The 26200-nt window shown below is 37.6% G+C and overlaps 1 protein-coding gene across 1 annotated transcript in view; it reads left to right on the top strand.

Moving 5' to 3' along the window:
• The window catches only part of ABCB5 (ATP binding cassette subfamily B member 5), a 129285-nt gene extending 103389 nt beyond the window's left edge, over positions 1-25896 (top strand). Inside the window, exons 22-28 of the mRNA XM_039238854.1 lie at positions 610-710; positions 1562-1702; positions 13633-13789; positions 16584-16781; positions 21024-21230; positions 24078-24224; positions 25699-25896. Of these exons, the coding sequence (XP_039094785.1) occupies positions 610-710; positions 1562-1702; positions 13633-13789; positions 16584-16781; positions 21024-21230; positions 24078-24224; positions 25699-25896 (1149 nt within the window). The remainder of the gene's footprint in view (positions 1-609; positions 711-1561; positions 1703-13632; positions 13790-16583; positions 16782-21023; positions 21231-24077; positions 24225-25698) is intronic.
• Positions 25897-26200: the final 304 nt, after the last annotated feature.

The raw sequence follows: 26200 nt of genomic DNA, 5'->3' as shown, positions 1-26200 counted from the left end.
AGTAATTATTTGATTCTTTTTTACTGTCTTATTGAATTATCTTTCAATTCCTTTGCACAGTTACATATGGCATAATGCTAATGTTTGATCTCTCTGCCTATGGAAGCAGTTAAAAAATTTTTAACATTTATTCATTTTGAAAGAGATAGAGACAGAGAGATGGAGTGTGAACAGGGGAGGGGCAAAGAGAGAGGGAGACATAGAATCCAAAGCAGGCTCCAGGTTCCAGGCTCCAAGCTGTCAGCACAGTCTGACGCAGGGCCCAAACCCATGAACTGCGAGATCATGACCTGAGCCAAAGTCGGATGCTTAACTGACTGAGCCACTCAGGCACCCCTGGAACCAGCTTAAATTGACATTCAGTGAAGACCTGAAGGGGACTGAATTTAGATCAGTGGACTAAATCTTTAAAAAAATTTTTCCTTGAGCCTGTTATCCTAAAATGTTATTTTCCTGTATTGTTTTTAGGAAAGCAAAAAAGAAGCTAAGAAAACAGAAAAACTTATTGACTTAATGCTTTATTTAATATGCTGCCAGTATAAGTGACTGAGCCAGAGAAGTTAACCATTACTAATTTTATTTCTGTATCTTACTGTTCTATTTTATAAGGTAGCAACTGAAGCTGTGGAAAATATTCGGACTATAGTGTCATTAACAAGAGAAAAAGCCTTTGAGCAAACATATGAGGAGATGCTTCAGACACAGCACAGGTGATTATAGATTCATACTGAGTCCATTCACTAACTATAGTTGTCCCTGTGAAGGCAGTCTTCCTGGATGACTGCAGTGGTTTGCAGGCCAGTTCATTTGATCTAGAATCTTTCCTAATAATGGTATATCATAATTCCTCATATAAGTTCACCAAGAGGAGACTAGAGAAGGAATTGAGAACAAGCACAGGTAGAAAATTTAAGTTCTCCCACATTGCTATGAACTATTCCTAAGTATGCACATTTTTATTATTTTCCTGAAACAAAATTGAGGAAATATATTCAAGAAAGGAAATAAGATTGCTCAGTCCTTTATACTGAATCTCTAAAATAGTTTGTATTTGAAAATGAATGTATACATAACAAATGTAATCACTCATTTTAATTTTAAACTAGTCCTCTTTATCACATTTACTTAGTGATACTATTTGTATTACTTTATCAGAGAGATAGCTTTGTACTCTTTTACACTCATGCTTGTGGTTGGTACCACCTTTTAATTTCTCCTATTTATTGTGGTAGTAAAAGATTACAACAGAAAATATTTCTAAATGCTTCAAAACCAAATCTCTTCAAGTCTCATTAGCTGTTCATTCACAGACCTTATCCATTCATTTCAAAGTATACAGAGGCAGCTTTGTTACAATGAACTATAGAGTGTATAGCTATAGAGAGAATCATATTTTCTGTTTTCTCTAAAATAATTCTCAGTTTTAAAAACTTTCTTATTAGAAAAATGTATCTCCCTTAAATGATAACAAAGTTAGTCTTCTGAATTCGTTACTCTACATTTATTTAAATGAACTTGCAATATCTCTTGTCCCATTTTTAGTAAATTTTGTGCATTTCAGAAATACCTTGAAGAAAGCACAGATCGTTGGAAGCTGTTATGCATTCAGCCATGCTTTTGTGTATTTTGCCTATGCAGTGGGGTTTCGATTTGGAGCCTATTTAATTCAAGCTGGACGAATGACTCCAGAGGGCATGTTCATGTAAGTTGTGCAAATATTTAAACCCTGTAAAAGGGTTATGTACTTAAATTAACCAGAAAGATGTCTAGTTTATAGGGCATTATCATTTAAATCACATAGTGGGAAACACATGCTGGGAAAACTTTTAAATGTTTTTTGTTATTTAATATCTCTAAGTGCTTTCTACCTGGTAACATAATGATGCTAATATAGTACAAGTAGTCTTAGTTAAACACGCAAATAAATTTCTCCCTACTTCAGTTTACTAGAATGTGGGAATGTAGGGGTAAAAATATGCCTTCTTGTCATCCATTCCTTTGAGAATTTGTAAGGCTTCATGGAACTCCCAGGGTGGAGATGACATTATCAAATATGACTGCAAAGGTTGAGTTCTTTGCTAAGCAAATTGCTCCAGAAGAAATACACATAAATATTTCCCTTTAGAAAAGTCACATTTGGAATTGATCACGGCATCCCAATGAGGCTGCCTCTTCCCAAAGCACTTGTTGGAACTTCCATTTTGGAATTCTGTTCATACAGTAATGAGTTGCTTTTCTCTCTAGGAACACCTAACTTCAACTTCTGAAATCAGAAAAATTAATTTTGAATGTTAATTTTGAACTTCCTAAAACTCTGTAAAATGACAGAACATGCTAAGTTGTATCATAAATGTCACTGCTAGGGGCACCTAGGTGGCTCAGTCAGTTTACTGTTCAACTGTTTGCTTTCAGCTCAGGTGATGATCCCAGGGTCATGGGATCAAGTCCTGCATCAGACTCCATGCTGAGCATGGGGCCTGTTTAAGATTCTCTCTATCTCTGCCCCTCTCCCCTGCTTCCATGCTCTTCCCCTATCTCTCTCTCTCTCTCTCTCTCTCTCTCCCCTGTCTCTCTCTCTCCCCCCTTCTCTAAAAATAAAAAATAAAATAAAATTTTAAAAAGCAGCCAGAGTGAAAAGTCTTCCCTGAATACTTATGGTATTCAGTGGTGATCCAGGAAGGATAAAACCTCAGAAGAGAGCTAAAATATAGCTATAGTAATAACTACTCTAGATCAACCTTAGCAAAGGTTAATAACAAATCTACCACAGATCAAGCCACTCCACAGTAAACCTAATGGCTGCCAAAATAAATTCAGTGTTCTTTAAAGGGGGACAGCAGTATCCAGACACTTACCAATATATTTACATAATCCACCATGCAACACAAATTACTATAGACATTTACAGAAAGGGGAAAATGTGATCCATAAATAGAAAAAAAAAGTTATAAAAATAGATCTGTTGACAGAGATGATAAAAATTAGGGGGCAACAACATTAAATAAGTTAGTATAAAATGTTCAAGGATATAAAGGAAAACATAGATATAATAAGAAAAAATGGTGGAAAAAAGGAACTACAAAGAAATAAAAAATAAATGTCACCACTAGATATTTAGAGCTAGAGAAATCTATACAATGTTTGACTCCAAGTGTAACCTTATGTTTTTTTACAAGCCTACCAAAATACATACATCAAAGCAAGGATTAGCCTCTTCAGAATACTGACTTGGGAGATTATTCCTGTGCAAAACATGCTGCCTTTTGGCAAAATATGTTGGGAACTCATATTTGGGGTTTGCCTCCCAAGACTCAGGTACATTCTTTTGGATTTCTCAGCGATGGCACATATTTGTACTTTGATAATATATTCAGTATGAGGAAATGACAAAAAAATCATTTGAAGCCAAATAATTTCAGAATAACTTGCAATATTTGGTTTCTACTCATATGATTATGTATGTATGTATGTATGTATGTATCAAATACTAACTGAGTTCCCAGGAAGCTTTTTTCTAGGCAGTCAGAGGAAAATAGTCCAGTTTATCAACCCAGTATTCCTGAATCTTACCTGACTATAAGTCCACTTAGCAGTTTCTTGGAAGCAGATTTCCTTGTAAAATGGAATATCTGTATTTAAATTTTTAATAGAAATTGTAAGCTCCTTGTTCTATAGGGTTTTCCTATACTTTAATACAGTGTGCCTGTATAAACATATAAACCATAGTGTAACATTTAGTATTGGACTTCATTCTGATTATATGAACTAGTTTACTTAGATTAACAAGAAACTAAACGTAGAATCACTTACAGTAATTCATTCACCTTGCCAGCCTGCACTACATTAGCAAGTTTTTCCTTGGTTCCAATGTGATACAAGCAATTGCAAGCTTAAAAGTTGGTTGTATTCCAGAAGTTTGTTTGCAAGCCAAGTGTTTGACTCAGAACATATTTTCCTCGTTTTGCTCTGAACTTTCTGCAGCCATCTTTAAATTCCTCGGGTCTCATTTCTTTAGGGTTACCAGTCATTAGTATTAGTAGAAGGCAAGCCAGTTAAGTATATTCATACTAATGTAGGATGCCTGATGATTTCATCAATTCTTACAGAAGAATTTTCATATTTGAAAAACATTGTAATCTTAGTTAATTGCCAGTGGGTCTTCCTGAAGGTAGTGTAACAAAGCAGTCAAGAGAGAACTACCTCATCTTTCCATCATGAAACTCACCACTGCCACGTGGTCTACCATGCGTGCCATCTCCAGGGAAGAAGTAACTGTCTCTGCTTATGAGTTTCTGCAGTCATCTCTTCACACTAGTTTTTCTGTCACTACTATTCTTTTTTGTTTTTGCTTTATAATCATCTATCTTAAGAAAAAGAACGAAATCTCTCTGTGACCCTAAGTTCCCTTCTACCTACTTCCAGTAGCCCTCTGCTCTCCTTTGCAGCAAAACAAATTCCAAAGAGTTGCCTGTTTTTGTTCTCTACACCTTCTCATCTCCAATATCTTTTAAATTCGTTTCAGTCAAGCCTTGGTTCCCACCACGCCACTAGAAAGATTTAGCAAAGTCACCACTGACCCCCATCTCACCCAGGCAGACAGTGATCCAGTGGTCATTCTCCCATCTACCTAATCTTGACCCCTCGGCAGCATTTGACACTCTCCTTGCTGAAACATTTTCTTCTCTAGTCTTTTCTCCTTTTTCACTGGCCCTCCCTCTTCTGCTCCTTGACTGGCTCCTGTTTCTCTGCCAGGCCTCCACATGTTGGTGGGCTTTCGAGCTCTCAGCATTCTTCACCTACACACTCTCATTACTGATTTCATCCAGTCTGATAGTATCATCTGTGTCCTAAGGACTCCCTTCTTGTATTTCTAACTTTGACCCTGCCCCTGGCACCACATGCTTATCTAGCTATTTGTTGGGCATCTCACTTGGATGTCTAGTAACATCTTATTATGTCTAAAACATAAATAAATATAGGCATAGGGACTAAATTCCAGGCTGCCCTCCTTTAGACTTGGATGTTTAATAATATCTTATTATGTCTGAAACAGAACTCTAGGTTTTTTCTTCCTAAGGGTTCTCTTCCCCAAGATTTCCCTATCTTAAGCAAATAGCACCATCATTGCATTTGCTCAGCCCCAAAATTGGGGTCATATTTGTTGCTTCTCTTGCTTTTACCTACCACATGTGGCAGCAAGTGCTGAGAGCTCTAACTCCAAAATACTCCTTACCATCTCTGCCCATGTTACCCTCATCCTTACTTCCTGGCCTGTTGTGACTGGGCCACTCCAACAAAACCTGCTCACTAATGTCACTGCTTCCCTATAATCCATTCTCAGCACAGTAGCTAGGCTTACCTTTAAAAACGCAAATCTAATTCCATCAATTTATTGAAATATTGTAATGACTTCCCATTGAAATTTAAATAAGGCCAAATTCCTTACTTTAACCTGACGGGCCCTACAGATAAGACCTCTGCCTTCCTGTCTAACCTCAGTCACCACTCTTTTTTGTGAACTGTCAGCCCCATACTTGCCTTTTTTGGGCATGAAAATTCAAAAGTATTCTGGTTTAATTTTAAATTCAGATAACTGAATACTAACTATACCACACATCTAACATACAGTTAGAACATGTCCCTGCATTAATTTATCACAGTTTTTTCATGTCCTTTTTTCTTTTCAATTTTTTATTTAACTTCTAATTAGTTAACATACAGTACAGTATTGGCATCAGGAGTAGAATTCAGTGATTCATCACTTACACACAACACTCAGTGCTCATCATCACAAGTGCCATCTTTACTGCCCATTATTCATCTAGCCCATCTCTACCTCCCTACTGCCATCAACCCTCAGTTTATTCTCTATCTTTAAGAGTCTCTTGTGGTTTGTTTCCCTCTCTTTTTTTCTTTTTTTTTCCCCTCCCATATGTTCATCTGTTTTGTTTCTCAAATTCCACATATGAATGAAATCATATGGTATTCGTCTTTCTCTGATTGACTTACTTTCCTTAGCATAATACACTCCAGCTCCATCCACATCTTTGTAAGTGGCACACACTTACCATTTCTGCCCCTGGAACTCCCATCTCAGTGTCTGCACTTGCTTTTCCCTCTTCCTGGAATGATCATTCCCCAGGTCTTTGCCAGGCTGCCTCTTTGTCACCTCCCTTTCCTCTGCTGGTAAATCCACTCCCTGGACTTTTGATAAGTAGTCTCTTTACTCACCCTCCTTATCACTCTATATCCCATTACCATGTTTTATTTAGTGATATCACTTACCACTACATGAAATTATCTTTTTTTGTTGCTGTATTAAGTGCATAGACTATAAGCTCCGTGGGGGCAGAGCTTAGCCTGTTTTGGTCATTAATGTTTCCCTAGAACCAAAAATAAGAGCTTAGCATGTCTTAAAGGCACGCAATAAATATTTATTGAATAAATAAATGAATCAAAAATCAAGAAGGGGCGCCTGGGTGGCTCATTTGGTTAAGGGTCCAACTTCAGCTCAGGTCATGATCTCGTGGTTCATGGGTTCGAGCCCTGCATCGGGCTCTGTGCTGAAAATTCAGAGCTTGGAGCCTGCTTCAGATTGTCTCCTTCACGCTCTGCCCCACCCCCACTCATGCTCTGTCTGTCTGTCTCTCTCAAAAATAAATAAACATTTAAAAAAATAAAAATAAAAATAAAGAGGAACATTTGGATTGGTGCATAATTAGGCAGTCCAGTTTTTCCTGGAAATGTGCTTCCAGAGTCAACACGTTACTCCAGTTTTTCACAGATTTTTCTATTTTTCTTCCCTTCTACATTCATACATCTAATACCAGGTGCTTTGGAAGAAGGACTGGATCTAAGTCAAGGGCAACCGTTTATATAAAAACAGGATGTTTGTAATTGGGAGTCTACTCCTTTACTGAGATTTGTTTAGGTTAAAAATAAGCAAAGAATTTTCTTAGTTGAAGAATGATGCAGCCTCAAAATCATGCTAATTACAAGCATGCCTACAACTGACATCATTCTGTTTCATACAAGAATCACTGTAACAGCAAATCTTGACTGAGTCCTTACTCAATGTTAGTGATTTATCATATATTAACTGCTTAATCCTCTCAACTACTATGTGTCGTATGATTCCCAGTTTACAGATGGGGAACATTAAGCCTCAAGACTAAAGTTAGCTAACTTGCCCAGAATCACAATTCAAGATGCCACAGGCTTTCCTTAGCCGACATTTTTTATTGTTATTGTCATTATGATAACTATTATTACAAACTCTTTAGAAAACATTCATAGAATCTCCTATAAATTTTTTAAATTCTTTTTTAGTTTTCCAACATGTGAATACCCAGAGCTGGGCTGTTTCTTAATGTAAATGGAACAAATAACTCGCTTACTGTTATTTTATGACCCTAAAATAGAAGGGAATTAATGGGCTCCAATACAAAAATTCCTCCTACTACTAACCTACCACACTTCCTGAATCCCTTTTCATTAAATTCATTAAAAAAGGTCATTTCTGGAAACATGGAGACATTTTTAGCTGTCAGAACACATGTAGGACTATCAATATAAGGGCAGTGGTTAATGAACACTATCACATTGGTATTCCTCTCTTCCTGAGGAAAGGAAGAAATAGGGAGCTGTCTGAGCAAGGGTCACTGGTGTCATTTTTCATTTGAGTTTCATTCAACCAGACTACAGGCAAAGTAAGGATATCCACACTTTTATAGGAAGGATAAAGGAGTGCCTCTGGGAAATATAGATACAGGGCTGTGCAAAATGTGAATAGATGAGATTTGTCATCAACACCGAAATTTCCACCCTTCTTAGAGACCCATTGTGGCTCCCAACTACCATGCATGTGGTCCTTTAGACACATTGAATTATACCTGGCCTAGTAGACTCTATGCCTTCCAGAATCTCGGGTGACAGACAGCTTTCTATCTAATCAACTAATTGAATGGAAGAAATTTACAAAGAAAACTTCCTCCTCCTAGAACCCTCCTTAGGTGAAAAGAACTCTGTGTGTTCTCTAATCAGTTGTTTCCTAACTCACCAATCAAGGAGCTGGTTAAAAATGTAGATACCTGGGTCTCCCCTCACAAACTTAATCCAGAGATTTGTAGATTTGATATAGGGCCAGGAATCTACATTTTAGCAAACATCCCAGATTATTCTGAGGCTCAGAATCTGAGGACCACACTTAAAGAATACGAGCACAGGGACTAAATCCCAGGCTGCCCTCCTTACCTGCCTAAAACCTTGGGGTTTTCTGTTGGCCACCACCAGAAACTTTTCTAGAATTGTATAAAACTCAGTGAAGTCATATTTTAGTGTGCTGTTTATGAAAAATAAAGATATTTTATTCAGCCAGTAAATGTGAATGTATTTTCATGATTTCTACAACAAGAGTGGGTGAGCTGTCTCTCTGTCAGAAATGACGGAGTGCCTTTTAAAGGAAAATGCACAATTGTAACAGCAGAATCCTTTTGATATGCTCATGATATTAGTTTATCAGCAAGGCTACTATATGCCTTAGCTTTTTCCTCTTTAAAAAAGGCAACATACAATTCTTATGGTAGAACTGTCTTCCTCCATCTGTGTTACTGTAGATGCTTCTCTGAGATAAGCATTTTAAAAGGGTGATAGCATTTTCATTCTGCTGCCTTGTAGCACGATGTAGGCATTTAGAAAATCTCTTGTTTAGGTTTTCACACACATATGTGTAGTAAAATTCTCCTTCTTTTGCCTGTTAGCCATGGCAACATTTTTAATTTACTTCACTATAAATATACAGATTTTGAGAAATACAAAATAAGTTTATTTTCTCCTGTCTGACTTTCCATTAGCACCTTTAGGTTTGTTTCTAGCTGACTTGGCTTTTGCAATATAGCTCAGGAACTCTTAGTGTCCAGCAAAGGTTTCTGTAATTTTCCATACCTCTACTTCAGAACTTCCCTCTATCTCTGTTTCCTCCTTCTTTGCTATCTATATTATGAGGAAGCAGGTAGATAAGAAAGAATCAAGGCATGGTAACCTTTAGTACAGTAACAATAAAAGCAACAGGTTTGAAAACTTGCTGAGAAGCAGAACCAGGCATTTTATGTGTTGTGGCCTAGTCCTCCAAAAGTCCAAATAATGGTCTTGACAAGAAATCCTTTGAACTTTGAATATTAAATGTGATTACTGGCCAAAAGAGCAACATAGGTGGGTTTTCAATGAATATTAGTAGTTGGTTGATACCTTGAAATACTAAGGGATGGAAAGAAGCAAGGTAGGCCTCCACCACCATCTTTGCTCCAGTAGGCCAAGCAGCCATGGAAGAACTGTCTGTGTCATCATTATAAGTGGGTGGGAGAGCAGGCTTAAGTAGCCAAAACAAGGAAAACAGGAAAGTCTTCTTTCAGTGTTATTGCCATGGCAGCCACCCAACTTGTGCCCGGCTCCTCCCCAGGGATTATCCTGAAGAGAAGAAGACAAGATAAGGAGAATAGATAGAGGGATCAACCACTGAAGGGATCTAAAGGAGACAAATCAAGGCAGATTTGATATCTAGGACCCTCTGAAGATTCTAAAATGGAAACAAGTGGTAACAAGCCCCAATATGCAGGGAGAGACAGTTCAGGCCAGCTTTCCACTGGAAGGAGCACCAGGTAAGGGAAAGTACAGTAAACAAGAAGGTTCCAGTCCTAGCCCTACAGTTTTATAACTATGTGACCCTGGACAAATTGCTTTATTTCTCTGAACTAGAGTCTCCTCATTTGTTAAGAAGTGATGAGAGTTCCTGCTCTATTTATCTTCTAGGTGATCAAGTGCTATCAAGTATGTGAAAACATTCTCTAAAACCCAAAGTACCAAATGAATAAAAGTTGTGTATTTTTCTCTCTCCTGTGTGTTAAGGAAGGGATTTAGGGTTAGAAGAAAAGGATCTTTGGAGTGTTATGTGGATGTTAGGGGAAAAGAGTTAAGAGTATGGGTATAATGATAATGGCCACCTCTGTGAAGAAAAAGGCTCGCTTTCCAGTAAAAAAGAAGAAACGTACTGAGTGAGGACTTCCGAAGTTGTCATCTGACCTGGTGTGCTAATGTATACAGAAGTGTGAGAGCTTATTTTCCAACAGAAAGTGTCCCATTAACTTTTAATTCTGTGAGGGGAAAATAATAATTTAAACATTTATTGAATACTGCATTAAGCATTGTATATTATTAATGTATTTAATTCTCACCACAATGCTCTAAGATGTAGCTAGCCGTATTATCTCCTGTTTGTCAATAAGGAAACAGAAGCACAGAGAACAGGCCCTAAAGTCAGAGCTAGTAAATAAACAGTGGAGTTTGGATGCAGTCCCGGTGGTCTGGCTTCAGAGCCCAGGCTCTGAACCTCCCAGTATACTTCCTATTAGAGTAAGTCACCAAAGGTATACAAACTGGGTATGGAAGCAAGATTAAGGGGAAACAAATAGATTGGAGCTAGGAACTGTGCAAGGTATTTCTATTTGGATCAGTTGTGTTAAAATTATGATTAATCGTTTCTATGCTTTTTTTGTGTTATTCCTAGACAAAGGATCTTTGTAAAATTCCAGTTTGATTTCAGCAGCAGTGATGGGCAAGAGGATTTCCCTATTGCTTGGACATGCTTAAAAGAATCAATATAGTGAGAATGCAGTGACAATGGCCCCATGAAGTCATGGAGAGCCCATAAAACTAAGGAAGTAGAGGCCCAGCACCTGAAAATCCTTCCCAGACCTCTTCTCGCTCAGTATTCTTCTCCCTCAACCCTGACCTACCCAAAGAGTTGCAGCACTGTTTGTTGTGCAATAAACACCTTTTGAGTTGAGTTGAACTGTAGGTTTATTCTAGCTAATTGGGCCATAGTTAGCGAAGGCACATTCTGTGACAGACCAGCATTGGCCTATCTTTATACAGAACCCACCTGGGGGCAAAATATATAGAAGATGAATGTCCCTGACTCACCCTGATTGATGGTGAGAGTTCTATCACCACAAAATTAGGGTCCTCAGTATAATGCTCATCAACATCAACTCCTATCTGAACTTACCATTCCCTCAACACATACACAATTAAGAAAGAGAGCATCTGGGTTTTTAGCTGGTACTCTCCCTTCCTTCTCTATTGAAACTTTCCTTCCTCTACTGTGCATCCCTCAGGTCATTTATCTCTCACAGGTAAAAGTTCTAAATGGAACACCATTCTCCCCATCTCAGTAAACCCCCCTTTTAAGAGGGACCTAACAAAGACATTGCCCTCTGTATACTTATCCATAATGCTTACACTGACTTATGTGGTGGAAATTTTAGGACAGGTAGATATTTTGTTATGTCTGAAATGTTTTCTCTATTGTTCTGAGAAGCTTCTATCTCTGTGGGACTAGAATCCAGGTCTTCTGACTCATAATCCAATGATCTTTCCATCTCATCTGCTGACTCTTGGATCAGATTAAGACTTAAGTCTGACTCATATTTTTCCTTGCATTAAAAAAAAAAACAAAACAAAACAACCAAGGTGCTGCTCTCCCTTGAGCCAGCCCATTCTCACAGAGCATATTTTCACTTTAATAAATTTTCCTGCTTCCACCATTCATCCACTGTGTCTGGTCTGACCTTGAATTCTTTCTTGCAATGAGACCCAGAGCTTCCAGGAACATTCTTGAAACAGGCTGGGCAGAAGCCTTAGGGCCCAGGTCTCCCCACTTCACCTGGTAACACCTTTTTGGCGAGCCAGCCAAGAGGAGGTCACGGTGTGTTGAGCAACCCTCTTCATTGGAGTTAACTCTCTCCCTGAAGACAATGGAAAATTTCACCTCCATCCCCGAAGGCTCCCCTCTGGGACGGATTTTGAGACATTGGGATCAGCTCCCATTAGAAAGCCTAAACGCGGGGGAGGGGATGTCTGGGTTGTTCACTTGGTTAAATGTCAGACTCTTGACTTCAGCTCAGGTCATGATTTCACAGTTCATAGAAGCGGGCTATCAGTCGGGCTCCATGCTGATGGTGCAAAGCCTGCTTAGAATTCTCTCTCTCCCTATCACTCTCAACCCCTCCTCCACTTGCACACACAGGCATTCTCTCTCTCTCTCTCTCTCTCTCTCTCTCTCTCTCTCTCAAAATAAATTAACAACAACAACAAAAAACTCTGATCTGTTACCCAAACTCAGTAATCACTTCTGATATTTATAAATGGATGTTAAGCATTTTGAATGGCATTTTGAGCCCTAAACAATTTATATAAACATTAGTACTAAAAATGCCTTGATATCACAGAACAATAAGCATCCAAGTAAACTGGTTGTTTTTATATTTTATACTGTGCTTGACTTTCAAAGGCAGCAAGATTCAGGATCTGAGGTCTAGGTCACTGAAGAAAAGTTCATCAACATCTACCCCTTGGTAGGTTCCATCTCCAGAGAAATTCAAAGGAGATCAGAACATGTTTACCTTGCTGTGGTCCAGCATAGCAAACAAGCAGCTGGGTTCCATGATGTCCTTTTACTTGCCAGTGAGGGGAGAGGGGGAGAGAGATGGTCAAGAGAGGTAAAGGGGATGATGCGATACACACTTCCCGTTATAATATACATGAGTCACAGGGATGTAAAGTACAGCATAGGGAATACAGTCAATAATATTACAGTAACCTTATATGGTGACAGATGTAACATAGTGATCATTTTATAATGTATATAAATGTTGAAACACTATGCTGTATGCCTAAACCTAATGTAACATATAATAATATGTATACTTCAATAATAAATAAACAAATAAATATTCCCACTGGAACTTGTCCAGTCTTAGCAGAATTATACCTTTAGTTCTGCTATGGAGATACATTATTTTTAATTCCAGTAAAATGTTTTCATGGCTTAAATGAACATGAGAGAAAAATATTTAACCATGGCCACAAGATATGCCACGTATCTGTGAGTATTTTGTATGCTTCCAGACATCATTTTAATACTTACTATTTTTTAATTAAAACATGTTTTGAAACTGAGATCATAATCTGTATAGCAAACTTAAAAGATAAAGCTCTTCATCAAGGCTTGCTAAGGTATATTTTAGTCCAATTTTGTTTTGAGGACCTTAACAAAGTATAATCTCCATGCTTTGCTCTCTTTAAATCATGTAGCACTTCAGGCAGATAATCAATCATGTAGGATCAATTATCTGTTCTAACTACATTATATGCAAGAAAAAAAAAAGAGGGGAAAAAACGTTCATATCTGCTGTGTAAATTCAGGTCTCATTACTGCAGACTCATTCTTCTCATTGTCAGTTGAATTCTCTGTCAAATCTCCGAGCAAGTGAGCCTTGTATCAAAGTAGCTAAAAAGTCTTATATTTACTAGTCAGGGCCTTTGATCTTTGTCTCTAATTGGAAGAGAAATTTTTAAGATTATGTGAGTTCCAAAGGTTATTTTGGTATACAACGCAAGAGATGATCACTGTCTGGTAGAAAATTACAAAAGAGATATATATCATTGTTGGGGCTATAGCATTAGTGGTGTTGTCTGGACCAAAAGGTTATATTCCTGTCCTTGATTTTTCCTTTACTTTTTCACTCCTATTGTTGGATAATGGACCTAAGATTCAAATGTTTTATCTCTTGACAGAGTTTTTACTGCAATTGCATATGGAGCTATGGCCATTGGAGAAACACTTGTTTTGGTACCTGAATATTCAAGAGCCAAATCTGGGGCTGCACATCTGTTTGCTTTGTTGGAAAAGAAACCAACCATAGATAGCTATAGTCAAGAAGGGAAAATACCAGTAAGCACAACTATGATTTTAAATGTCCACATTATTAATTACCTATATACATGCTCTCTAGAGACTTAAATGAAGGCATTATTTGATAACTTTTCAAAAGATAGTGCTATAAAGAATTAAAAACTTGTATAAAAATAACTGTTACAGCTACAAAGGGGAAAAGGGGGTTCTGTCTTAAGCAAATTTAAAACCTCTACTACTGCTACTAAAACCTCTACATATTTTATATTAAAAAAATACATACCTCTGGTTTATTTGCCTGATGCCTTGAGAATGTTCCTGAAGAAAGAATTGACTTATATATTTAATTTTATTTAGACAACAGAAACTTTAGTCTTGGATGAAGATTTGCATTAGAGTTAATTCCTTTTTTTCTCTGATAATATATACAAAGTGAACAATGCCTCCTGTTTCAGACACCATATTTTATAGAAAATATATCTGCAAACAGAAGAGGAAATAAAGGAACTATGTTTATTAAATTCACACATATTTAGCCACAAACTTTAAAAGACCATGAATATTAAAAGAGAAATCAAGCCTCTTAATAGCATCTTATACATTAAATATGCATTATATATTTATATAATTAAATTTTAAGGCTTTTCTAAACATTTTAAATTTGTTAACATTTATTTATTTTTGAGAGACAGAGAGAGAGAGAGCGGAAGCATGAGTGGGGGCGGGGCAGAGAGAGAGGGAGACAGAATCTGAAGCAGGATTCAGACTCTGAGCTGTCAGCACAGAGCCCGATGCAGGGCTTGAACCCACAGCATGACTTGAGCTGAAGTCAGATGCTGAACTGACTGATCCACCCAGGCACTCCTCTAGACATTTTAAATTTAAAAGTAATAATAACCATTAAGTATATACTTAAAAGAAATTTTTCATTTAAAATTATTTCCTGCTAGAATTTTAACAATCAACTTATATGTATGATAGCTTAAAATAGTACATTATTACTAAAGCTACATAATTATAAAAGGAATGCCAATGCCAGTCATTAGTTACAGAAATAAAAAGATCTTGAAATTCTCAAAATAGAATGCCCGAAGATGCATCACAGTCAAAATAAGATTTCATACTTGTCTTTTGGAAAGTAAAGGTTGTAGAAAACTTTCTTTTTAGTTTTAAGATTTAGACGTATAATAACATTGTTACTCATTTCTTACAGAACATTACAGTAGAGGATTTGAGTATCTCACTGACAAATGTCTTCCTAGAACTACATTACATGGCATGGAATGTGGAAATGTTTCTAATAAAAACTGTAAAATTAATTTATTTAATCTTCATTTTATTTAATATACAAATACTCCTAAATTTCACTCGCTGTGCTTTTAAAAATTAAAGCTTGCTAAAACAAAATTGATAAATGTCAGAAATTATTGAAGCCTGGGAACAGTTCATTACATTATTCTCTCTACTTTTTCAGTTGTTTGAAATTTTCCCTAATAAAATGTTTAAAATAGTAAGAATAAATTTGAAAATGTATTAAAGTCTAGAAGTGTAGAATATCTCTCTCTATGCCTTTCCCAAAGGCACAGAGCATACACAAAACAATGTATTCTTCATTATTCTCAATTTCTGGGTTTATTTTGTCAAACGTTATTGCGTAAATAACATTCATTTCAGGGCAAAACAGAAAGCACTAGGTAAAAATAAGCTATTACTACTACTGCACTTAACATGTTGGCATATCTCCTAACATTTCTTTCCTTTGACAATGCAATATCATTTTTAAATAGTTTTTGAAGTTCCTGTCTTCCACCTACCCCTGCTTTCTGCCCATATGCTGGGCTCAGAATATGCTGAGCATGACTATTAAACCTGACTATTTAAATTGCAGTTGATTGAGGGCAAACATGAGGTTCAAAAAGAACCTAAAAATCTTCTCAAACATATAAAGGGAAAGTTAATCATTTAGTGATAATTCTGTAAAGTCTTTTATAAACATCCCTGGTATATAGAAGCATTGGTTTACAAATTATCAACCCCTAAAGATATCGAATAAGCTTTTAGGCATCACTTTCAAATAATAACCAGTTGAAAACAAAAATAAACCCAAATTCAAAGTATAATATATATTAACTGTAAAACATGTTCCAACTTACAAAAATAACATTTGTACATATAGTTTATGAGGATGCCAGCTATTATGAATTAAGTAATAATGGTCTGTAAAATACACACTAAATTTTAATACATATTAAATTTTATATACATATGAAATTATTCAGAATATTTCATCAAACAGCTAATCTGCAGATTGGACTATGGCTAAGTAGTGAAGCCAGCGGAAACTAATGCTTTTTAGAAACTTGGCGAAGTCCAGTAATGAAGACAAGAAATAAAGATATAAAGATAAATACAAAAGTGAAAGAAACAATCATGCAGTCTGTAGCTCTTCAAGAGGAATACTGTTTGAAATAACATGATTGTGGGGGTGCCTGGGTGGCTCCGTAGGTTCAGCGTCCAACTTCAGCTCAGGTCATGATCTCACGGTTTGTGAGTTTGAGCCCTGTGTCAGGTTCTGTGCTGACAGCTCAGAGCCTGGAGCCTGCTTCAGATACTTTCTCCCTTTCTCTCTGCTTCTCCCCTGCTCACTCTGTCTCTCCATCTCTCTGTCTCTGTCTCTGTCTCTCTCTCAAAAATAAATAAATATTTTTTTAAAAATTTAATAAAATGATTGTGGAAACATGCATAATTTTCAGAAAGCACTCAGCCAGTGTGCTATAATGTGTTACAATCTTTTTAAGTCATCGTTCTAATCCCTGTGAACTTTCTTTCCCAGGATACATGTGAAGGGAATATAGAGTTTCGAGAGGTCTCTTTTTCCTATCCATGTCGCCAAGATGTTCTCATCCTTTGTGGCTTATCCCTAATTATTGAGAAAGGGAAAACAGTAGCATTTGTTGGAAGCAGTGGCTGTGGAAAAAGCACTTCTGTCCACCTTCTGCAGAGATTTTATGACCCCACGAAAGGACAAGTGGTAAGAGTGATTTTAAAGACAGCTTATCTTGGTTTTGGTGGTGTTATTCTTAAACATTCCCTTGGGCTTAATCATCCTTACTGGTTTGAATAGGGCAAACAGTGCAGTAGTGTTTAAAAAAAAAAATCTCTTGGGGCACCTGGGTGGCTCAGTCGGTTAAGCGTCCAACCTCGGCTCAGGTCATGATCTCACGGTTCGTGGGTTCGAGCCCCACGTTGGGCTCTGTGGTCTTGGGCTCTGTGCTGACAGCTAACTCAGAGCCTGGAGCCTGCTTCAGATTCTGTAACTCCCTCTCTCTCTGACCCTCCCCTGCTCACGCTGGCTCTCTCTCTCAGAAATAAATAAAACATTAAAAATTTTTTAAAAATATCTTTCCCTTAACTATGCAGATAAGCAAGCCAGTAACAAAAATGATGGATAAGACTTTGAGGCTAAATAGAAAATATAAAGACTCAACAGTTCTTCTGTCATGATGGTGGCAGAAATTTTGGTCTTAAACTGAAGATGATACAAATGGAAAGATACTCCATGCTCATGGATTGGAAGAACACATATTGTTAAAATGTCTACACTACCCAGAACAATCTACAGATTTAATACAATCCCTATCAAAATACCAACAGTACTTTTCACAGAACTAGAAACAAACAATTCTAAAATTTTTATGGAACCACAAAAGACCCTGAATAGCCAAAACAATCTTGAAAAAGAAAAGAAAAGCTGGAGATATCACCATTCCAGACTTCAAGTTATATACAAACCTGTAGCAATCAAAACAGTATGGCGCTGGCACAAAAACAGATACATTGCCCAATGGAACATAATACAGAGTCCAGAAATAAAGCCACACATATATAGTCAGTTAACTTTTGACAAAGGAGGAAAGAATATATAACGGGAAAGACAGTCTCTTCAATAACTGGTGGTAGGAAAACTGGACAGTTACATGCAAACGGATGAAACAAACCACTTTCTAACATCATAAACAAAACAACTCAAAATAGATTAAAAACATACACGTGAGACCTGAAACCATAGCAGCCCTAAAAGAGAACACAGGCAGTAATTTTCTGGCATTGGCTATAGCAACATTTTTCAAGGTAGGTCTCCTAAGGTAAGGGAAACAGAAGCAAAAATAAACTATTGGAACTATATCAAAATAAGCTTTTTCACAGTAAAGGAAAACATTAATGAAACAAAAAGGCAACCTACTAAATGGGAGAAGATACTTGCAAATGATATATCCAAAAAGGGGTTAATTTCTAAAACATAAAGAACCTCTGCAACTCAACACCAATAAAAATTTAAAAATTAAAAAAATTTAAATTTAATTTTAAAAAATCAAATTTAAAAATGGGCAGAGGACCGGAAGAGATAGTTTCCCAGAGAAGACATACAGATGGCCAACAGACACATGGACAGATGCTCAGCATCACCAATCACCAGGGAAATGCAAATCAGAACCACATGAGATTACACCTGTTGGAATGACTAAAATCAGAAAGACAAAAATTATGGGCACCTGGGTGGCTCAGTCAGCTGAGCGTCCAACTTCAGCTCAGGTCATGATCTCATGGTTTGTGAATTCAAGCCCTGTGTCAGGCTCTCTGCTGTCAGTGTGGAGCCCATTTTGGATCCTCTTTCCCCCCTTCTCTGTGCCTCCCACATTCATGCTCTCTCTCTCTCTCTCTTTCTCAAAAATAAACATTTTTTTAAAAAAGACAAGAAATAACAAATGTTGGCAAAGATGTGGAGAAAAATGAACCCTCATGCACTGTTTGTAGGGATTTAAACTGATATAGCAGCTATGGAAAATAGTAAAGGAGGTTCCTCAAAAAATTATAAAGAGAAATACCATATGATCCAATAATTCCATCACTGGATATTTACCCAAAGAAAATGAAAACAGTGATTCAAAAAGTATACACACCTTTATGTTTATTGCCACATTACTTACAGTACCAAAATATGGAAGCAATCCAACTGTCCACTGATAGACAAATGTAGAAGATGAGAGAGAGAGAGAGAGAGAGAGAGAGATGATGGACTATTAATCAGCCATAAAAAAGGATGGGATCTTGCCATTTGTGACAACATGCATGAAACTAAAGGATATTATGCAAAGTGAAATAAGTCAGACTGAGAAAGATAAATTATGTGGAATCTAAAAAACAAAACAAATGCATAAACCAAAAAAAGTAGAATTAGACCTACAAATACAGAGAAACAAACTGATGGTAGCCAGAGGGGAAGGGGGGTGGGTGGGATGAATAGATAAAGGGGGGAGAGATGCTTCTAGTTATAAGTCACAATAATAAGGGGCACAGAATAGGGAATATGGCCAGAAATATTGTAGTAGCTTTGAATGGTGACAGATGGCAGTTATACTTGTGGTAAGCATAGCATAATGTATGAGAAGTTGAATCATTATGCTGTACACCTGAAACTAATACTCAAATTAAAAATATATATATCTATTTGACTCAGGTCACAATCTCACGGTTTGTGGGTTTCAGCCCTGTGTCTGCCTTAACAGGGCAGAGCATGCTTGGGATTCTCTCTCTGCCCCTTCCTCTCTCTCTCTCTCAAAGTAAATAAACATTAAAAATGAAAATTAAAAAAAAGTCTACAAATTAGAAATTTTTAAAAAGGAAAAATATTTTAATCTTACAAGGCATGGAATTCTTAGAATACAGGTGTTGGAGGAGGGGTCCAATATCCATACCGTTCTGGTTTAAGACAGAGGTTAAGTTTCCTCTGCCAGCCTGATTCAGGCTTCCTGCTATTCCCACTGGCCTTTACCCCGCCAACTCTCAAAACTTTATGCATGGTTAGGGCTTATCTGAATCACCTCCCTTAAGTCCTGCATCCTGTTTTCAAAAAAAAAAAAAAAAAAAAAATGCAACCTCTTCCTCCTTAGAATTCTAATGACTTTTTCTCACTAGTGCCTTTCTTACTGTCCATATTTTCAGGTTTTCATTTATCCTTTCCCCCCACAACCACCACCACATCCCCCCAACCCCCGCCACACACACACAGACACACACACACGACTTCCTGTTCTGTCTCCTCTTCTAATCTCCAAAAGTCAAAGAATGTCGTGTTAGTCCTCATTCTCCTCCAATTCACAGGGGTTTTTTTTTCCATCACAGATTCTTAATGACTATTTGCAAACTAAAATGGTCCAGAATGTCTTCCTATTAACAGTAATAACAATGAGTTAACAATGAGTCCAAAAATAGGTGACAGTCATCTATTTGCACACCACATAGCACACCCTCTCCTTTAGACCCTCCAATGATTTCCTACTGCAGTTAGTATAAAAGAGTCCATCCTATGATCTACCCCCTGCCTCTCTCTAAACTCCCTTCCTATCACTCCTCACCTCAATGTGTACTGTGTGCCAGTCTCATTGGCTTCTTAGTGTTCTTTAAACTAACTTATGGCCTTGTTCTGGCTATTGCCCTGCTGGGAATTTTCTTGCTTTAATGTGGAGTCCTTCTTATCATTGATGTCTCGATCTAAATGCTACTTCTCTGGATAAGGCTTCTTAGATTACTCTGTAGAAAATCATGCATCCACCCACCTGCTTCCCACAGCCTCCCCACATCTCAGTCACTCCTTATCCCATTATCCTGTCTGCATGACACTTTCTTTTTCCGAGTTGATTATTTGTTAGTGTGTTTATTGTCTGCCTGTCTCCAGTAGAATGTAAGCTGCAGAAGGGCAAGAGCTTTGTCTTGCTTACCTCTATTTCCCTGGTACTTGAGAAGTCCTCATCAGCTAGTAGGTATGCTCATCAAATGTCAGTTGAATGTTATTATATGTTCATGTGAATAAGCATGGCTATGTACAAAATTACATACGTCTATATGTGGACTACAGTGTTGGTCCATACCTTCCCTCTCTTGGCTTTGATAGAGTGGGGTCCTATTACAATGGAGGTTGCTCACTTTCCATCTGACTTCAGGACAGAGTACCAGCCTTGACTCTAGACTCCAGGCAAGTGTCTAGAATATGTGGCCATTTGTAGAAATGTCAAGTAAGTTTAAGAGTTGGCATTTTAGGCAGTTCACCATGCTTCTATACAGCATATGATTTATAATCCATCCTTAGGTAGCATTTTACTGTGAAATACCTTGAATTCCTATTCTTGTTATAATTTATGTTTGAATACAGTGAACTAAAACATAATACAGTTGTTGGATCTTCACATACCATTCTCCATTCTGCTTTTGGCAGCTATTTGATGGTGTGGATGCAAAGGAACTGAGTGTACAATGGCTCCGTTCCCAAATAGCAATCGTTTCTCAAGAGCCTGTACTCTTCAACTGTAGCATTGCCGAGAACATTGCCTATGGTGATAACAGCCGCGTTGTGCCACTAGATGAAATAAAAGAAGTAGCAAATGCAGCAAATATCCATTCTTTTATTGAGAGTCTCCCTGAGGTAAGAAAAATATCTGAAATCTTGAGTCACAAAGCTGCCAAGTAAGCCTAAGTGGTTGTTTTTATGTGCTCCTTGAATTATACAATTTACTTATTGCCAGCTTCTAAAGTTATACGTAAAAAGTAAAGATTGAGATTTTTCTGTGACTAGTTTTTCCAAGACCAAACTGTATTAATATTCACTAAATTAGTTTTCTTATGTTGATTCTTTACCTTCTTTCCACATACACTCCACTTATGTCTACACCACCATCATCCCCTACTCTGATTAAGCAGTCTTAAGACTGCTTCCAGTCTGCCCTATCATAATTCTTCTTCCTCATAGTACTAGGGCGAGCCTTTAAAAACATTAACTAGATTCTGTCCCTTCCTGCTGAAAACCTCCTAATGGCATCCCTTTGCACTTAGAATAAAGTCCAAATTTCTTCTGTGTCTGGCAAGGCCTTCTGTGATCTGGTGCCACTTACCTCTCCAGCTCCTTCCTCACCATGTGCTCATTCTGCTCCAGGCACACTGGCCTCTTTTCTGTCTCAGAAACACACCAAGTTTTCCCCTACCTCAGGACATTTGTACTTGCTGTTTCTTCAGCCAGGACCTCCCTTACTCTGGCTCTCTTCAGAGCCATCTCCTTAAATTTGAAGCTCTCTGAAATGCCATCTTTGCAGAGACCCTCCCTGGCCACCTTATCAAAAGTGTCCCCACCACTCCCGTCACCTACCACACAGTCTCCAGGGTGTTTGCACTGTCTAAAATTACCCTGAGGGATTATTGACTTATTTAGGGTCCTCTCTCCCCATTAGAGTATTAGGTCCTTGCCTGCCATTTTTGTCACTTCTCTGAAATGGCAAACACAGTGTCACTTCTCTGTGACAGTTGACCCAGTAAAGTTAAAATCTTGGCTAACTGTAGAGAGGGCTTTAGCATAGCAAGCATTAATACAAATCCAATTACACTTTAAGTTATTGTAACTTAAAGTGCTTGCAATATCTGAGTGTTTACACTTGCATACATGCTTATAAAAATTAAATTAAAATATAGACACCTACTTTTAATTAGAAACAAGCTTTTATAATGTTATTTTCTAGCTTACCTTAAAAGAGAAGTCCTAAGCTTAATAACCACTCAACAATCTAGTACGCTGTTCTTTGGGGGAGAGTAATGGTCACCATATTCTCTGAGTTTTATAAAAGTAGATCTTCCCTCACCATCAACTGTCCACACTAAATGGTGCCTATAACTAGAAAGGGACCATAAATAATACAATGTCTCTTACTCCATTTTATATTTATACCATTTGACTTTTTTCTTTTTTTTTTTTAATGTTTTATTTATTTCTGAGAGAGAGAGAGACAGCATAAGCAGGGAAGGGTCAGAGAGAGAGGGAGACACAGAATCCGAAACAGGCTCCAGGCTCTGAGTTAGCTGTCGGCACAGAGCCCAACGCGGAGCTCGAACCCACGAACCATGAGATCATGACCTGAGCTGAAGTTGGACACTTAACCAACTGAGCCACCCAGGCGCCCCAAAATATTGTGTTTTTTAAATTGAAAAATGAACTTTGAGGTGAAGTAGACACATTTGTCACAAGGCTGTTTCACGGGCTCTCTCAATACCCACTCTGCCCAAATGGTACCCCTTGAAGGCAATCAGATGTGGAAGGAAAGGCAATTAATTCAGGCTCCTCTAAAGCACTACACAAAATGAATAGCATATTAATCACATGCTGCATCTTTTCAATGATGCTATTACAGGATCCACCTTTAGAAGGTTGTATAATTAGGGGCGCCTGGGTGGCTCAGTTGGTTAAGCATCCAGTGGTTTTGGCTGAGGTCATGATCTCATGGTTTCTTGAATTCAAGGCCGGCATTGGGCTCAATGCTAACAGTGCAGAGCCTGCTTGGGATTCTCTCTTCCCTTTCTCTGCTCATCCCCCACTCACTCCATCTCTGCCTCTCTCAAAATAAACTTAGAAAAAAATTACAAAGTTGTATAATTAGACTTGCTTTTCCAGTGAAGCAGTTCCATCCACACATTCTTCTCTGGATACCAATAGTATATATTTATTAGACAACTAGCAAGAGCTAGTAGAAAGCAGTGTGAAACCTCAGAGGGAAGTAGAGTTGATGGGACAGTCTAAAAAGCAACGGGAGCCTGCTTGCACCAACTGAACTGACCAGTCACAATTTAGCAGACCACAACAGCTTCAGGATACTCCTCGCGTAGTTTCTTTATTCTTCTGTGGAGGAAAACACTGGAGAAGAGGAACATTAGTAAACAGTAGGCCTGTGGAAACACTGGGAGTGCTAAATGTCACTATTATGGCCTGAAAAGGTGAACAGACTGTCTCCAGATGTCAGCCTTATTTACTCTCAAGAAGATCCCTGCACCATTGAGCACAGCATGCCAGTACCTGGAGAGATGTGCCCCTAAGAGATTTGGCAAGAGGCAGTGTGAGGAAACCCAGTGATTTCCTTGATTTTAGATACGTTTAATTGTTTTGACCTGAAAATAGAAGGTAATGTAATTTAATGGAAAAGAATGTGTTTACTGAAAACTTTTTTGCCAATAATTTTTTTCTTATGCTTTAATTTGAACAAGTCCTTTGTAGAAGCGTAATGGCAAAGGTCTGCTGTTTGCGATCAGATTAGATATGTAAATGAGATGGTAGTGCTTACTGCTAGTTTAGCATTTATTTGCAACAAAGCCCAAGAATAGATTTCAGAACTTGTTGGGACACAAATTTTCAGGAGGAGCAAAATTTGAAATATTTAGATGGTTCTCGCCCACAGTTGCCATACTAATGTAAATAACCAAGCCTTGCTTTCATAATTGCATGTTCCTGTAATAGAAATACAACACACACGTTGGACTGAAAGGAACACAGCTTTCTGGAGGCCAGAAACAAAGGCTAGCTATTGCAAGGGCTCTTCTCCGGAAACCAAAAATTTTATTGTTGGACGAGGCGACTTCAGCCCTTGATAACGAGAGTGAAAAGGTAACATTCTCTTTATTTCATCTCAGAGAGTAGAGTATTGTAGAAGAAATAAAGGTCAGTTTGAGGAAAGAAAACCCTGGAGAGAACTGCAGTCATAGGTGACGAATTCTAATTAAGGCTTTGGCCTTTACAAAAAAGTTAGAGGCTGGTGGGGAGGTGGGAAGGAGTTGGGACACAGGGCATCTGATGTTCTAGAAAGGTTTTCTCACTTGAATTGGTTTAGTACAAAGGCCCCATTCTTGAAATATTTCTTCAGTCAAGGAAGAAGCCCAAGAATAACCTTTCTATTTGATGATGATGATGATGATGATTCCAAACACATTCATAAGGCAATCTGAATGCACAAAAGAGTAATCTATACTGCAGTGTCAGAGCCTGCAGAGTTAGTCCATCTTCTATAGACTATTAGTTCCTTTTGAGAAGGAAATAAGAAAGCAAAGAGACACGTGACAATAGACATACACTGCAGGCTCCTTCAGACATTTAATTTTTGCCATGTCCTCATTCTCTAGTAGTTTCTTGCAGACAGTAGGCACTTACTTGTTAAATGAACACTGGTCAAATGAGTGATAATCTTTAATATTTACCAAGCGTCCATTATATGCTATTATCTCAATCCTCACAACTTAATGAATTAGTTTATTTTATTAGCATGCTCATTTGTTAGGCTAGACCACTAAGGCTTAGTAAGTAACTTCTCTGAATTTTAAGAGAGGATGTCTGATCTAAGAGCACATGTGGTTGGCCACCACACAATTGCTATTTACAGATGTTTATCATTCTTGATTTCTAAGGAGACAGTCTATTATGAAAGAAAAGAACATGATTTTTAGAATCACACATGCCTGCGTTGTAATCCTGGGTTCATCAGTACCAAGCAGTGTGACCTTGGTCAAGTGACCTGGACTTTTGGAATCTCAGTCTATTTATCAGAAAAATGAAAATAAAACCACCTTATAGAGTTATTGCAAGGACTTAAATGAGATATCCATCATTGGAATGAATATTTTATATATACAACAAATTTTGGTTTTCACCCTCCACTCCTATTCCTCTATACAACATTATAACCCATTGTATCTGAGATTTTTGCCAGGACAGTTTTATAGCAAAATTCTACTAAAATAAATAAATGCTATGAGAAGAAATGAAGTAAGTAAGTTAGGCATTCTACTTTGGTGGAGAAATACTACTTTCTGACTCTGAGTTTGGAACTGCTTACTTACATACAAACAACCATCTCATTTTTATTCATTATCACAAAAGCTTTTCTAATTAAAAGTCTTAATGTGTCTATGGTTACTTGTGCTAGATTCCTATTGAATACGGTGAATATTTCACAAAGCAGGGCAGTTTTCCTTGGGGATAAGCAAATACACAAAGAATGTTATTAGATTACCTTTATCAATTTGATTTGGATAAGTATATTAGCATCTAACTCAAGCTAACAATCATGGGTCCTTTTCTCTTCCAGTTGGTTCAGCACGCCCTTGATAAGGCCAGCCAGGGGAGGACTTGCCTAGTGATTGCTCACAGACTCTCCACAATACAGAATGCAGATTTGATAGTAGTTCTGCAAAATGGAAAAATAAAGGAACAGGGAACTCCTCAAGAGCTCCTGAGAAATCGAGGTATATATTTTAAATTAGTGAATGCACAGTCAGTGCAGTGATGCTGTTAGAGTTAGCACATATTTTGATCTTTGTATAATGCAAAGAAAGAGTACTCAGTAATTATTTAGTATGCTTTGATCTCTTTTATTACATATATCAATACCCGGAATCATGCTATTCAAGTATAGACATGTTCTGTGTACACACCATCTTCTCTTCAGATTTTTTAAAGGAAACAAAAATTTGCAGAAGTCATGTAAGTGAGATAATGCCTGTAGCCCTCCTTTATGAAAACGTTCTGTCACATTTGCTTATAAAGTAGTTTTCTGCAAAATGAATCTATTTTCCTATCAACTTCTACTA

Source organism: Hyaena hyaena, unplaced genomic scaffold (genome assembly GCF_003009895.1).
Source record: "Hyaena hyaena isolate Hyena2069 unplaced genomic scaffold, ASM300989v1 scaffold_149, whole genome shotgun sequence".
Taxonomy (NCBI): domain Eukaryota; kingdom Metazoa; phylum Chordata; class Mammalia; order Carnivora; family Hyaenidae; genus Hyaena; species Hyaena hyaena.
This window is presented reverse-complemented; position numbering and strand designations above follow the sequence as displayed.